General features: G+C 41.0%; 1 protein-coding gene across 1 annotated transcript in view; it reads left to right on the plus strand.

The window, feature by feature from the left end:
• Nucleotides 1–11,029, plus strand: part of LOC121854884 — a 13,316-nt gene extending 2,287 nt beyond the window's left edge. Inside the window, exons 4-24 of the mRNA XM_042349697.1 lie at nucleotides 502–610; nucleotides 755–854; nucleotides 1,586–1,740; nucleotides 1,910–2,065; nucleotides 2,235–2,343; nucleotides 2,666–2,746; nucleotides 3,785–3,990; nucleotides 4,436–4,525; nucleotides 4,684–4,825; nucleotides 5,018–5,127; nucleotides 5,245–5,348; nucleotides 5,788–5,904; nucleotides 6,203–6,410; nucleotides 6,656–6,790; nucleotides 6,935–7,103; nucleotides 7,505–7,604; nucleotides 7,797–7,942; nucleotides 8,298–8,411; nucleotides 8,648–8,821; nucleotides 8,960–9,034; nucleotides 9,279–11,029. Coding sequence (XP_042205631.1) covers nucleotides 502–610; nucleotides 755–854; nucleotides 1,586–1,740; nucleotides 1,910–2,065; nucleotides 2,235–2,343; nucleotides 2,666–2,746; nucleotides 3,785–3,990; nucleotides 4,436–4,525; nucleotides 4,684–4,825; nucleotides 5,018–5,127; nucleotides 5,245–5,348; nucleotides 5,788–5,904; nucleotides 6,203–6,410; nucleotides 6,656–6,790; nucleotides 6,935–7,103; nucleotides 7,505–7,604; nucleotides 7,797–7,942; nucleotides 8,298–8,411; nucleotides 8,648–8,821; nucleotides 8,960–9,034; nucleotides 9,279–9,436 — 2,758 coding nt within the window. The 3' untranslated portion in view covers nucleotides 9,437–11,029. The remainder of the gene's footprint in view (nucleotides 1–501; nucleotides 611–754; nucleotides 855–1,585; nucleotides 1,741–1,909; nucleotides 2,066–2,234; nucleotides 2,344–2,665; nucleotides 2,747–3,784; nucleotides 3,991–4,435; nucleotides 4,526–4,683; nucleotides 4,826–5,017; nucleotides 5,128–5,244; nucleotides 5,349–5,787; nucleotides 5,905–6,202; nucleotides 6,411–6,655; nucleotides 6,791–6,934; nucleotides 7,104–7,504; nucleotides 7,605–7,796; nucleotides 7,943–8,297; nucleotides 8,412–8,647; nucleotides 8,822–8,959; nucleotides 9,035–9,278) is intronic.
• The last annotated feature ends 3,834 nt before the right edge of the window (nucleotides 11,030–14,863 follow it).

The following is a 14,863-nucleotide window of genomic DNA, read 5'->3' on the forward strand; positions in this document are numbered from 1 at the left end:
AAAGATCACACTTATAAAGGCCACACTTATAAAGATCACACTTATAAAGGCCACACGTATAAAGATCACACTTATAAAGGCCACACTTATAAAGATCACACTTATAAAGGCCACACTTATAAAGATCACACTTATAAAGGCCACACTTATAAAGATCACACTTATAAAGGCCCCACTTATAAAGATCACACTTATAAAGGCCACACTTATAAAGATCACACTTATAAAGGCCACACTTATAAAGATCACACTTATAAAGGCCACACTTATAAAGATCACACTTATAAAGGCCACACTTATAAAGATCACACTTATAAAGGCCACACTTATAAAGATCACACTTATAAAGGCCACACTTATAAAGATCACACTTATAAAGGCCACACAAAGGTCACCCTCACTATGCTCACGTAGATACACACCTTTGCGACACCCAATTAACCTAGGACTCGCGTAGTTATACTTGGGTCACCTGTATAATCTAATCACGTGGTTACACAGGGCAAAGCCGAAGTTTGAGCCATGGGGGTGGTTTGACAGTAACTTGACCCACGGGGATAAGAACTACGGCCCTTCCAGCATCCTCCGTCTCTCTACCATCCTTAACACTGTGAGTACTGAGGACGTGGTTATGCTAGGGAGAGAGAGAGAGAGAGAGAGAGAGAGTGTGTGTCAGTACTTAGCTATGAAAAATGATAAAGAGAGAGAGAGAGAGAGAGAGAGATTAACCCGAAGGTGTCATGGTCTTTTGCAGGAATTTGTCGACGGGGACGTAATGATCGAGGGGGTCAAGTGTGAGCGCTGGAGGACCTGCTCATCTGATGGCGCTATTGAGATCATGTTTACGTTCTCAGGTGAGTGCGGGGTCCTAACCTGACCAAACCCTTAACCTATCCTAACCTAACTTAACCTCAACCCTAACCTAACCTGACCAAACCCTTAACCTATCCTAACCTAACTTAACCTCAACCCTAACCTAACCTAACCAGATCCTTAACCTATCCTAACCTAACCTAACCTAACCTCAACCCTAACCTAACCTAACCAAACCCTTAACCTATCCTAACCTAACCTAACCTCAACCCTAACCTAACCTAACCAGATCCTTAACCTATCCTAACCTAACCTAACCTAACCTCAACCCTAACCTCAACTAACCTAACCTAACCTAACCTAACCTAACCTATAACCTAACCCTTCTGTCCTAACCTAACCTAACCTAACCTAACCTAACCTCAACCCTAACCTAACCTAGCTTAACCTCCCACAACCTAACCTCTAACCTAACCACAACCTAACCTCCTTTAACCTAGCCTAACCTAACCTTTTAAGCCTAACCTACCTAACCTCAACCTAACCTAACCAAAACCTAACCTTAACCCTAACCTAACCTAACCTAACCTTAACCCTACCTAACCTCAACCTAACCTAACCTTAACCCTAACCTAACCTAACCTAACCTTAACCCTACCTAACCTCAACCTAACCTAACCTCAACCTAACCTAAACAAAACCTAACTAAACCTAACCTAACCTCAACCAAACCTAACCAAAACCTAACCTAACACTCTCCCCTTGTTGACAGAGAGGGGGTGGAATATGCCAGAGACCAACCAATTCACTGATGGTGATGGCCGAATCCCTGTACAGTTTGAAATTAATTACATGGACGGCTCTGATCACTTGTCTTACAACGTGGTTCAGTTTGCTCCCGTTGTCCTGTCTCACGATATTCTAGAGGTACGGTGTATAGTGTGTATAATGTATAGTGTGTGTAGTGTGTATAGTGTGTATAATGTATAGTGTGTGTAGTGTGTATAATGTGTAGTGTGTATAGTGTGTGTGTTTAATCTGTTTTTTCTCTCTCTCTCTCTCTCTCTCTCTCTCTCTCTCTCTCTCTCTCTCACAGACACCCCGAGGACTGTCGTGTGAGAACAGAGTGAGCGTTATCAATACCATCAAGATCCCGAGTATACCCTGGCACTTTAGTTTGTCTCTAGAGGATATACAACACGCGGAGATTGAAGGCAAATCCTACGGTAACCAACAACTGGATCGATTACAGGTGTGTACAGGTGTGGAGGAGAGGGAGGTGTGGTTGGAAGGGGTGTGTGTGTGTGTGTGTGTGTGTGTGTGTGTGTGAGGGGGATTGTATGAGAGTGGTGTATGGGGGTGCATCATCCTCTCCCACCACAGCTATACCTCAGCTAACAGATATTCCCCTCTCTCCACAGCTAACCTACGCTGGCAAGATCTCTCTGGTTAGCTTAAATTACGTACCTAAGGCCGACATAGGTCACATCTCTGACTTCCAAGTGGAGATCATTCACGACTTCAACACAGGTGAGTCAACCAGGTGTGGTGTTTAATATAGGTAATTTAATCAGGTTTCATCTTTTTTTCGTATTTATTATTCTCTTCGTCTGTTCATTTCTCTCTCTCTCTCTCTCTCTCTCTCTCTCTCTCTCTCTCTCTCTCTCTCTCTCTCTCTCTCTCTCTCTCTCTCTCTCTTACATATATTTTTTCTTTTACTTTCATGATACGCTCTTTCGTGACCTTTGCTGACCCCTGATGACCCTGCGTGTTCCTGTGATGACTCCTGATGACCTTACGTGACCCCTGATGACCCTACGTGACCCCTGATGACTCTGGATGGGGGAGTCAGGTGTCCAATACACGGTCAACAGGGAGTATGGTAACTGCTCCCTCGATTTCATACCACCGTACAGCTTCGACTCCCACTTCGGTAAGTACCAGAGCTTCTTCCTTATTGGTTGACTGTGTTTGTCTTGCTGGCCAATCAGAGAGCCTCTTGTCTTGCTGGCCAATCAGAGAGCCTCTTCTGTCTTACTGACCAATCAGAGGGCTTCTTTTGTTTTGCTGGCCAATCAGAGAACGTCTTTTGCCTTGTTGGCCAATCAGAGGGCTTCTTTTGTCTTGCTGGCCAATCAGAGAGCCTCTTGTCTTGCTGGCCAATCAGAGAACGTCTTTGCCTTGTTGACCAATCAGAGGGCTTCTTTTGTTTTGCTGGCCAATCAGAGAGCTTATCCGTGAAGTTGCCACATGTGTGCTGACTGTTTTCTTCACCTCACAGCTGGTTTAACCCGTTCTCTCATCACCTCACAGCTGGTTTAACCCGTTCTTTCATCACCTCACAGCTGGTTTAACCCGTTCTCTCATCACCTCACAGCTGGTTTAACCCGTTCTTTCATCACCTCACAGCTGGTTTAACCCGTTCTCTCATCACCTCACAGCTGGTTTAACCCGTTCTCTCATCACCTCACAGCTGGTTTAACCCGTTCTCTCATCACCTCACAGCTGGTTTAACCCGTTCTCTCATCACCTCACAGCTGGTTTAACCCGTTCTCTCATCACCTCACAGCTGGTTTAACCCGTTCTCTCATCACCTCACAGCTGGTTTAACCCGTTCTCTCATCACCTCACAGCTGGCTGGCTTTAACCCGTTCTCTCATCACCTCACAGCTGGTTTAACCCGTTCTCTCATCACCTCAGCTGGCAGCTGGTTTAACCCGTTCTCTCATCACCTCACAGCTGGTTTAACCCGTTCTCTCATCACCTCACAGCTGCAACCCCGTTCTCTCATCACCTGGTTTAACCCGTTCTCTCATCACCTCACTCCTCTCATCACCTCACAGCTGGTTTAACCCGTTCTCTCATCACCTCACAGCTGGCTTAACCCGTTCTCTCATCACCTCACAGCTGGTTTAACCCGTTCTCTCATCACCTCACAGCTGGTTTAACCCGTTCTCTCATCACCTCACAGCTGGTTATCTTAATTCCGGCGGGTCGCTCTTGGCTCCAAACGACCTCTTTCACATCGACAAGTCTTACTCCTATGTCGGGGAGCGTCCAACACGACATATTGATGGCGACATGTGGACAGATACCCGACTAGACGACATACCCGATCCGGATACAGGAGGGACGATTGATTACCCGAAAGCTGTCCTCGATTATTACTTCACTCAGGTAACTACTTGAGGGCCCTTGGAGGATGAGGTATATAAGTAAAGGAACGAGTGGTAGGGGGGGTGGTCGGTGCATTGCTTGTGGATCTTCAAGGCTGTGGTAGAGCAGAGCAGAGCAGGACAGGATAGAACAGAGCAGGACAGAGCAGAGCAGGGCAGAACAGAGCAGGATAGAGCTAGAGCAGAGCAGAGCAGAGCAGAATCCTATATGAAGTGTACTGTATAGCATTGTAGTTAAAGTGTAAAGTGATATCTAGCAGTTAAGATTAGAGAGGGGGGGGAGGGGAGGGAGGGGGGAGGAGAGGAGGGGAAATAAGAGATAAAATTACGATAGTTCTTGACCTTCTCAATAGAAACACATGCTCGACCTCTGACCTCTTTCTACTCTTATTTGATCTCCTTCACCCTCAACTGACCTCACCTTGACCTCTTGACCTATGTTCCAGGGGATAGAGGTGACCCCAGCTGGTAATGTTCCCGTCACTATGCCCATGAGACGTGATCTCTTCGTCTACAATAGAACCAACATAATGCAGGTGTGTGTGTGTGTGTGTGTGTGTGTGTGTGTGTGTGTGTGTGTGTGTGTGTGTGGGTGTGTGTGTGTGTGTGTGTGTTAATATTATCGACACCACACTATATTATTCATATTTACCTAATACCTTCTCTCTCTCTTTCTTTCTCGTCCCTGCTGCAGGAGGTAGAAGCGAGCGTCACCAATTTCTACGATTTCCAGAAGATAAACTTGTACTCTGAGCAGGAGTTCTCGGTGCAGGAGTGTTACGAACAGCACGACGATCGCTGGTCCTTCGTTGACATTTTCTTTCCCGCCACGCAGCGTAGGTTCATAAATTGCCGGATGTTTTTGCCTTGGGATGTTTTCATAGCCGGATGCTTTTATGATTAGCTGTTATGATGTTTAGATATTTTAACAACAAAATGTTTTAGTCTTGTATATATATATAATATTTAATGGCTGGATGTTAATAGCCGGATATATTTAACTCATATGACTCCCCTTATTTCACCAGCGGAGCAGTTTATCTTAATAAAGAACCAAATCACGAACTTCAAGCACAATATCATCCTCTTACTCACCAAAATAGGCAACATGTCACCCGTCAGGATAGCCGATATTGAGGTGAGCTCATGGTGGAAGTAGATGATCGATACAAACCATTGTTAATACCCCCACCCCCCCTTCCCCCTCCACCACCTGTCTTAATTACCCTTACCTGTTGTAATTATCCTCCAACAGGTGAATGATGGAATATCTGGTCTCGTTCCCAACACTACTGATGCTGACACTATCTTCGTCTCCATTAAGCTGTTGGAGAGAGCCCCTTACCTCTTCTCCTACAGGTGAGTGAAGGAGATGTAGGGAAGGGAAGAGGGTGAAAAAGGAATGGGGAAGGTAGAGAGGGAGGGTCGGATGGAAAGGCTAGGAGGGTGATAGGGTTAGGAAGATTGGATGGATGGGAGAGAGAGTGGTCCCATACCTATTCTCTTCTATGCGAGGGAGAATGAGAGGGAATGTATAAACGGAGAGAGAGAGAGAGAGAGAGAGAGAGAGAGACAGACATCCTGTACAATTTCTCTCACACAGGAAGGCATATTACTTCACTGTATCTCTGTATCTCTTAATCTGTAACTCAAGTCCTGTAACCAACCATCCGTTATCATAGTCTCTCCCTTAACTGTATTTTAGATCATCATAAGTTATTCTGTATTATTGTATATCTGTATCATTGTATGTCTGTACCTGTAATTCTAACATTGTATTTTTTTTTTACCTCTTCAGGGAGCCAGTGGACCACCCCTTTCAGGTACCAGGAGACAAAGAGCCTGATTATACTGATATTCAGACACTGGAGGATTGTGCTGCCCTCTGTACTCAGGAGATGGGTTTCATGTGTCAGTAAGTAGAGAGAGAGAGAGAGAGAGAGAGAGAGAGAGACCACTACACGACTTCCTCTCTCTCTCTCTCTCTCTCTCTCTCTCTCTCTCTCTCTCTCTCATATACATACATATAAATACAATATTCCTCAAACTCGTCCCTTCTATGTCATACCATCACCCTAAACGACCCCTCTTGTCCCCTCCCTCCTTTTACCCCTACCTCCCCCCTCACACACACACTTAACACACTCAACCTTTCTCATACCCCCCCCCACACACACATCCTAAACATACTCTAAGTCCTATATTTCCCACAGGTCATTCCACCATTGTGACGATGAGATATGTTTCCTGAGCTCAACAAATGGCACAAATGGTAACCCTATCACAAAGTATGCCTCCTGCCGTCACTGGATCTACGACATTGCCAATAAGACGTTCGAGGATTACCCCAGTGTGATGGTGTATCATAATATACTCACTGCCATCAAGGATAAGAAGTTCACTTTTACACTCAAATATAAGGTGAGGTGTGTGTGTGTGTGTGTGTGTGTGTGTGTGTGTGTGTGTGTGTGTGTGTGTGTGTGTGTGTGTGTGTGTGTGTGTGTGTGTGTGTAAAAACATACCAATCAGTTAACTTACACTCTTACCTTAACAACCCACTGATTAGATTAACCTGAATTTACCCCTACATCTACCTATATTTTACCTGTATTTACCCCCCTTTTTACCTGTAATTACCTGTATTTACCTGTCTTATCTCTCAACAGGGTAACCCAGTCGTGTACACCGCTTCGTCCAGCCTCCACTACCGGACTCCTGACCCCAACAACGAGATCAGGAGCCAGTTTACTCTCGAGGCCAAGTTGACCACCATCAGTAACCCTGACGATATCAACACTAATGTGAGTACCTAGACGTTTAACTGGGTAAGGTTTGGTTAGGTTAGGTGAGTTATGCAATGTTGTGTCAGTTTACTTGATAGCATTATAGTTTGTTTTGGATCTCTCTCTCTCTCTCTCATCACTCCTTCCTCTCCTCCCACATAGGTTACCTCCCTAGACGACTGCCTGGCCCTCTGTGTACACTGGAAGGCCTACCGCTGTGAGACCGTCGTCCACCTGAGCCAAGAGATGATCTGCCTCTTCCTGGCTAAACATTTCTTGGAGATTAATCAGACTCAACTGATTCCTCACACTGAAGCTTATATCTACTCCAGTTAGTGATTGTTTGTTTGTTTGTAGTGTGTGTGTGTGTGTGTGTGTGTGTGTGTGTGTGTGTGTGTGTGTGTGTGTGTGTGTGTGTGTGTGTGTGTGTGTGTGTGTGTGTGTGGGTGTGTGGGTGTGTGTGTGAGGTTTTGTCAAGTTTAGTTACATTATTACACACACACACACACACACACACACACACATGTAAATAACTATACTACATAATACACCTTATTTTTTTTAAAAGGTGAAATAACCTACTTAGAAAACTTCATTAACCTAGTAATAAAACACTTACCTGACATTTATACTTACCTTAGCTATATTTGTCATACTTAACTGACCTAATGATGACACTTTAATTACTTTAGTGCCAGAGCTATGACACTTACTTGGCATCATTGTTATCAGGGTCATATCTGGTGGACTATTACCCTATCCTTGGGGGCGTGGCACTCAACACATCTGGTCCGATCTACCCCAACGTCGACCACATTGAAGACTGCGCCATGTGAGTTTTTCCTCTGTATATGTATGTATGTATGTATGTATGTATGTATGTATGTATGTATGTATGTATGTATTTATGTATGTTTTACTCTGTCTCCCTCACCTCCTGCCCTCTACCACTCATCATCTCCCCTCTCACCTCCTCATCTCTCCTCACTCATCACCTACCCACTCATCTCCCCCTTCCTCTCAGGTACTGCTCGACGGAGACCACAATCAAGTGTCAGAGCTTCGAGTGGTGTTATGAGGAACTGTCGTGTCACCTGCATAAAGAACACTTCTTGGACGTGGCTAGTGGTGATAACTACCGCGTTAACTCCTCCTGCATCCACTTCTCCAGTAAGTTCTTCCTTCTCCTTCAGGTAGTTCCTCGACTCCCTATGAGTTCGAATATATTTTTAAAAAGGTCTTCTCTAACTTTTGTTTTTATCTTTTATTAAGTTTCTCCTTGAAATTATTCCTCGATTCTCCCTCTTTCTTTTCACCATATTATATCATCAACTACTAAGGTATTCCGTCAGGTAGTTCCTCACATTCATCGAAAAATTCACATTTTTTTTTTACTCAACTTTTCTCTGATCATTCTTCATCATCTGGCCTTGTTGTTCACTTTATCCAGCTCTATAAACAGTTGCCCCTTCCTGTAGTGGTCCAGTAACCTAACCTAACCTGACCAGTGGTGTGTATCCAACAGAAAACACAGAGTCCATCTTCTCGAGGTATGCTAACCAAGGGATGCCATCCAGCAAACACAAACTGGCTGCCGTTCAATCTGATGCCTCAAGTTGTGCCAAGTTCTGCATAGACGGTAAGAGAGATACGGGTGTCAGAGGGGTAATAGGCGGTGTCATAAGGCGCTAAAATGTGTCGGGGAGTTCTAAGAGGGGTTAGGTGGTGTCAGTGGGTTCTAGAGGGGTGCTAAGAGAGAGAGAGAGACTAGGAAAACATATTGTAATCTGTCCCTCTCCACCCTACATACAGTCTCACTCTTTCTCTCTCGCTTTCACACACAAGCTAACACACCTTTCCGCTCACTCTCCACAGACCCGGATGAAACGTGTGAGAGCTTCGACTTTTGTACTGGCTGCACCACGAACGAGTACGGTGTGTGTGGGAAGGAGAACGCAGGCAAAACTAACCTCTGCTTTATCGGTACTCACCATCTGGGAGAGTCTGGTCTGAAGCTGTCCACCGCTACCAAGTGTGAACATTATTCACGTGAGTATATATGGTCGAATGGCTGTATAACCGAAACTGAAACTGGTCAATCGTGAATATATCTTGTCCACATAACAATTATCAGCCATCGTAAAGGTCAACTACTCTCCTCACGCATTCCTTGACCCTCCCTGGCAGGTAATCTCTTTGGGGACCTGGACTACGCTAGCTGGCTTGCTCTTCAACGTAGGAATGCCAATCCTTACACACCAGGTCAGTCAACTTTCTATATCTATATAATATATCAAGGTATAATATATAAGTAAAATTTAAGTAATATTTATAAAAAAAAGAATCTTAAGGTGAATTATTTGTTTAAACATGAATATAAATGAAGTTTTAATAAGAAATCAAATTGGAATAGTTATCCGTGGTATTAGTAACTATTACCTACCATTCTTTCTCATTTTCTATGTAGATTTTACACAAGGGAAACTAATGTGTTATTTTACACTAGGTGCCATGACTGGCTTGGCCTTCGGGATGATATTCCTGGGCATTTTGGTGTCTTTGGCTTTCCTGGTTGTCATGGTCAAGTTTAAACCCACCTCCGTGCCCAAGGATTTCGCTATATCCTTCGTCACAATTAAGACGTCAGGAGAATCCGATACATAGAAAACGGATGCGTATCAAATGAGAACCTATCTTATATCACCTCTGTGTTAATTTGTATCTAATCTTGTGTGTGTGTGTTGATGCTCCTTCTTTGCCCATTTCTTATCTACACTTGTTTTATATCTTTTTATTTACACCTTTCTTTCTTTCTCTACACATATCTCCCTCTACACTTGCATATCTCACAACACTTCTTCTCACTTCTCCCTTCTCACAGATGTCTCTAAACCCTTGATCCACGACACACAAAAACTCGAAGAAGAGTACTGTAGATATAACAGATAAACAAAAAAGGTGTCCAGAGGTGTAAACAAAATATATAAACAAAAACACCTTATCTTACCTGTTGACGAGTGTAAATTGACATTAAGAGTTTACTTATACTGGGTTTTCTGTCAATAATTTCCTGTGATAGTGATGTTGAATGCTTTAAGGATGCAGAATAAGGGGTTTGGGTGTGTAGAGGCTGTGTGAGTTTTTTCCACACATACAGTACATACACGTGTTAGAAATGTCCTCTACATTTTTTTCTTACGCTAAAAAAGGCGTTAATAAGGAATAATGATAAAGAATTGATGTATAAATATATTAAACTTAATAAATTGATGAAAAAAACTCATTACGTGCCTATAACTTTTGTATTTATGTATTATGTATAAGTGTAGTAAATAGTTATTCATAAGTCGATGATAGAAATAAATGTTTAATGTTATGTAAACCTATCTACTGAGTCAGTGTTCGGTGCAACTATTAACCGAACTACTGTAGTGGCTTGTTAGGCAGTTGTTTATCAGCCAGTTGGTGAAGGCTTGTGATTGGTTGGTAGATAGATGAGGGGCGGGATAAGTTATTGTTATGGACGGACCTTGGGATGCAACTCACTCCTCTTGTGACCGTCCATTAGTGAACGACTGTCTATAACCAGGTGAGTGATGTGGTTTATATTAGTGACAAGATAGGGTGTGATTTTTAGTGATTTATTCCGGGATAAAGTAAAGGAAGGAATCACGAGAATACAAGTACACACACACACACACACACACGCGCTAAATATGGTACCAACTTTTATCCCCTTGTGATGGATCCCTGTAAACATATAGATCTGATTATGTGATCTCTATATTATAATATACAAGCTACTATGAAGTGTATTGCTGTTATTGTTAATGGTGTATATAAAAGTAAGATTTACAAAGGTGTTTTTTTATTCTTCAGACACCTTAATACACCTTCATACAACATACATTTTAACATACCCTCATACGCCTTTATACACCTTTATACTGTATACTATCATACACCCTAATATAGCCTCATACACCCCTCATACACTTAACTATACAGTTTTATATATACATACAGTTGCATTCATACCTGATACAGTGGGTGGCATATTTTCAGAGATGTGGCACCTATGTGTTTCTTTACACCGGAATATATCGTCGACAATCCTCCCCGATCTATGAATGTGGATATTTTTCCTATTGAATTTCACTTAACATTAATGCAGACCAACAAACCTAACGCTAGCGCCTTGTCTGAGTACTTGATAATATTGTTGCTGTAAAGTTAAAAGTAAAACCAAATTTGTTATTCGTTTCTTTATTTTCAACCCCAAAGATGGTATAAAACACTGAATAAATATCTATATATAAATTAAACCAATCAGTATCATGAATACAAATTGATTCCGTATCATAAACAAGTAAAGACAAAAATCCAACCAGACTGAAACATGACTTAATATTTACTGTATAATTCCTACAAAAGTTAACAACAAAAGTTTATGTCATGAAAAAAATATAAATTTACGTGTTCTTATATACAAGTCACCTATAGGAGGAACCAGACACTAACTCAAAAGGTAAACAAAGACGCCCTCTGTATTATACAACATGAACCACAAAAGAATGACCTTATTTTTTTTAATAATTGTTCTCCTGGATAAGTGTATATATACTTAAATTAAAATAGCCTTTTACCTATACTTTATGGCCCTGACGTTGGAAAAATTTGGTAAATCTTGTGTTGAACATTTTGTAAGTTATATTTATTTTATTGTTGTATCTGTAGTTGTTGTTGTATCAATGGTTGTTGTGTCTGTAGTTGTTGTATCAATGGTTGTTGTATCTGTAGTTGTTGTTGTATCAATGGTTGTTGTATCTGTAGTTGTTGTATCAATGGTTGTTGTATCTCTAGTTGTTGTATCAATGGTTGTTGTGTCTGTAGTTGTTGTATCAATGGTTGTTGTATCTGTAGTTGTAGTATCAATGGTTGTTGTATCTGTAGTTGTTGTATCAATGGTTGTTGTATCTGTAGTTGTTGTATCAATGGTTGTTGTATCTGTAGTTGTTGTATCAATGGTTGTTGTATCTGTAGTTGTTGTTGTATCAATGGTTGTTGTATCTGTAGTTGTTGTATCAATGGTTGTTGTATCTGTAGTTGTTGTATCAATGGTTGTTGTATCTGTAGTTGTTGTTGTATCAATGGTTGTTGTATCTGTAGTTGTTGTTGTATCAATGGTTGTTGTATCTCCAGTTGTTGTATTAATTGTTGTTGAATCTGTAGCAGTTGTATCAATGGTTGTTGTATCAATGGTTGTTGTATCTGTAGATGTTGTTGTATCAATGGTTGTTGCATCAATGGTGGTTGTGTCATTGGTTGTTGTATCAATGGTGGTTGTATCTGTAGCTGTTGTTGTATCAATGGTGGTTGTATCAATGGTGGTTGTATCAATGGTTGTTGTATCAATGGTTGTTGTATCAATGGTTGTTGTATCAATGGTTGTTGTATCAATGGTGGTTGTATCAATGGTTGTTGTATCAATGGTTGTTGTATCAATGGTGGTTGTATCAATGGTTGTTGTATCAATGGTGGTTGTATCAATGGTGGTTGTATCAATGGTTGTTGTATCAATGGTTGTTGTATCAATGGTTGTTGTATCAATGGTTGTAGTATCAATGGTTGTTGTATCAATGGTGGTTGTATCAATGGTTGTTGTATCAATGGTGGTTGTATCAATGGTTGTTGTAGCAATGGTTGTTGTATCAATGGTTGTTGTATCAATGGTGGTTGTATCAATGGTTGTTGTATCAATGGTGGTTGTATCAATGGTTGTTGTATCAATGATGGTTGTATCAATGGTGGTTGTATCAATGGTGGTTGTATCAATGGTTGTTGTATCAATGGTTGTTGTATCAATGGTTGTTGTATCAATGGTTGTTGTATCAATGGTTGTTGTATCAATGGTGGTTGTATCATTGGTTGTTGTGTCATTGGTTGTTGTATCAATGGTGGTTATATCAATGGTTGTTGTATCAATGGTTGTTGTATCAATGGTTGTTGTATCAATGGTTGTTGTATCAATGGTTGTTGTATCAATGGTGGTTGTATCAATGGTTGTTGTATCAATGGTGGTTGTATCAATGGTTGTTGTATCAATGGTTGTTGTATCAATGGTTGTTGTATCAATGGTTGTTGTATCAATGGTGGTTGTATCAATGGTTGTTGTATCAATGGTTGTTGTATCTGTAGCTGTTGTATCAATGGTTGTTGTATCAATGGTGGTTGTATCAATGGTTGTTGTATCAATGGTGGTTGTATCAATAGTTTGTTGTATCAATGGTTGTTTGTATCTGTAGCTGTTGTTGTATCAATGGTGGTTGTATCTGTGGCTGTTGTTGTATCAATGGTTGTTGTATCAATGGTGGTTTATCAATGGTGGTTACATCAATGGTTGTTGTATGAATGGTGGTTGTATCAAGGTGGTTGTATCAATGGTGGTTGTATCAATGGTTGTTGTATCAATAGTTGTTGTATCAATGGTTGTTGTATCAATGGTGGTTGTATCAATGGTGGTTGTATCAATGGTGGTTGTATCAATGGTTTGTTGTATCAATGGTTGTTGTATCAATAGTTTGTTGTATCAATGGTGGTTGTATCAATGGTGCTTTTGCGTCAATGGTTGTATCAATGGTGTTGTATCAATATCAATGGTTGTATCAATGGTGGTTGTATCATCAATGGTTGTTGTATCAGGTGGTTGTTGTTATCATGTATCTGTAGCTGTTGTTGTATCAATGGTTGTTGTATCAATGGCTGTTGTATCAATGGTGGTTGTATCAATGGTGGTTGTATCAATGGTGGTTGCATCAATGGTTGTTGTATCAATGGTGGTTGTATCAATGGTGGTTGCGTCAAGTTGTTGTATCAATGGTGGTTGTATCAATGGTTGTTGTATCAATGGTTGTTGTATCAATGGTGGTTGTATCAATGGTAGTTGTATCAATGGTGGTTGTATCAATGGTTGTTGTATCAATGGTGGTTGTATCAATGGTGGTTGTATCAATGGTAGTTGTATCAATGGTGGTTGTATCAATGGTGGTTGCATCAATGGTTGTTGTATCAGTGGTTGTTGTATCAATGGTTGTTGTATCAATGGTGGTTGTATCAATGGTTGTTGTATCAATGGTGGTTGTATCAATGGTTGTTGTATCAATGGTGGTTGTATCAATGGTAGTTGTATCAATGGTGGTTGTATCAATGGTTGTTGTATCAATGGTGGTTGTATCAATGGTGGTTGTATCAATGGTGGGTGGTGGTTGCATCAATGGTTGCTGTATCAGTGTATTGTTGTATCAATGGTTGTTGTATCAATGGTGGTTGTATCAATGGTTGTTGTATCAATGGTTGTTGTATCAATGGTTGTTGTATCAATGGTGGTTGTATCAATGGTTGTTGTATCAATGGTTGTTGTATCAATGGTTGTTGTATCAATGGTGGTTGTATCAATGGTTGTTGTATCAATGGTTGTTGTATCAATGGTGGTTGTATCAATGGTGGTTGTATCAATGGTTGTTGTGTCAATGGTTGTTGCATCAATGGTTGTTGTATCAATGGTTGTAGTATCAATGGTTGTTGTATCAATGGTTGTTGTATCAATGGTGGTTGTATCAATGGTGGTTGTATCAATGGTTGTTGTATCAATGGTGGTTGTATCAATGGTGGTTGTATCAATGGTGGTTGTATCAATGGTTGTTGTATCAGTGGTTGTTGTATCAATGGTTGTTGTATCAATGGTTGTTGTATCAATGGCTGTTGTATCAATGGTGGTTGTATCAATGGTGGTTGTATCAATGGTGGTTGCATCAATGGTTGTTGTATCAATGGTGGTTGTATCAATGGTGGTTGCGTCAATTGTTGTTGTATCAATGGTGGATTTGTATCAATGGTTGTTGTATCAATAGTGGTTGTATCAATAATTGGTTAACTATCAATGGTGGTTGTATCAATGGTGGTTGCATCAGTGGTTGTTGTATCAATGGTTGTTGTATCAATGGTGGTTGTATCTGTAGCTGTTGTTGTATCAATGGTTGTTGTATCAATGGTGGTTGTATCTGTAGCTGTTGTTGTATGTGGTTGTTGTAT

This window comes from Homarus americanus, unplaced genomic scaffold (assembly GCF_018991925.1).
Source record: "Homarus americanus isolate GMGI-L3 unplaced genomic scaffold, GMGI_Hamer_2.0 scaffold60624, whole genome shotgun sequence".
NCBI classification, from domain to species: domain Eukaryota; kingdom Metazoa; phylum Arthropoda; class Malacostraca; order Decapoda; family Nephropidae; genus Homarus; species Homarus americanus.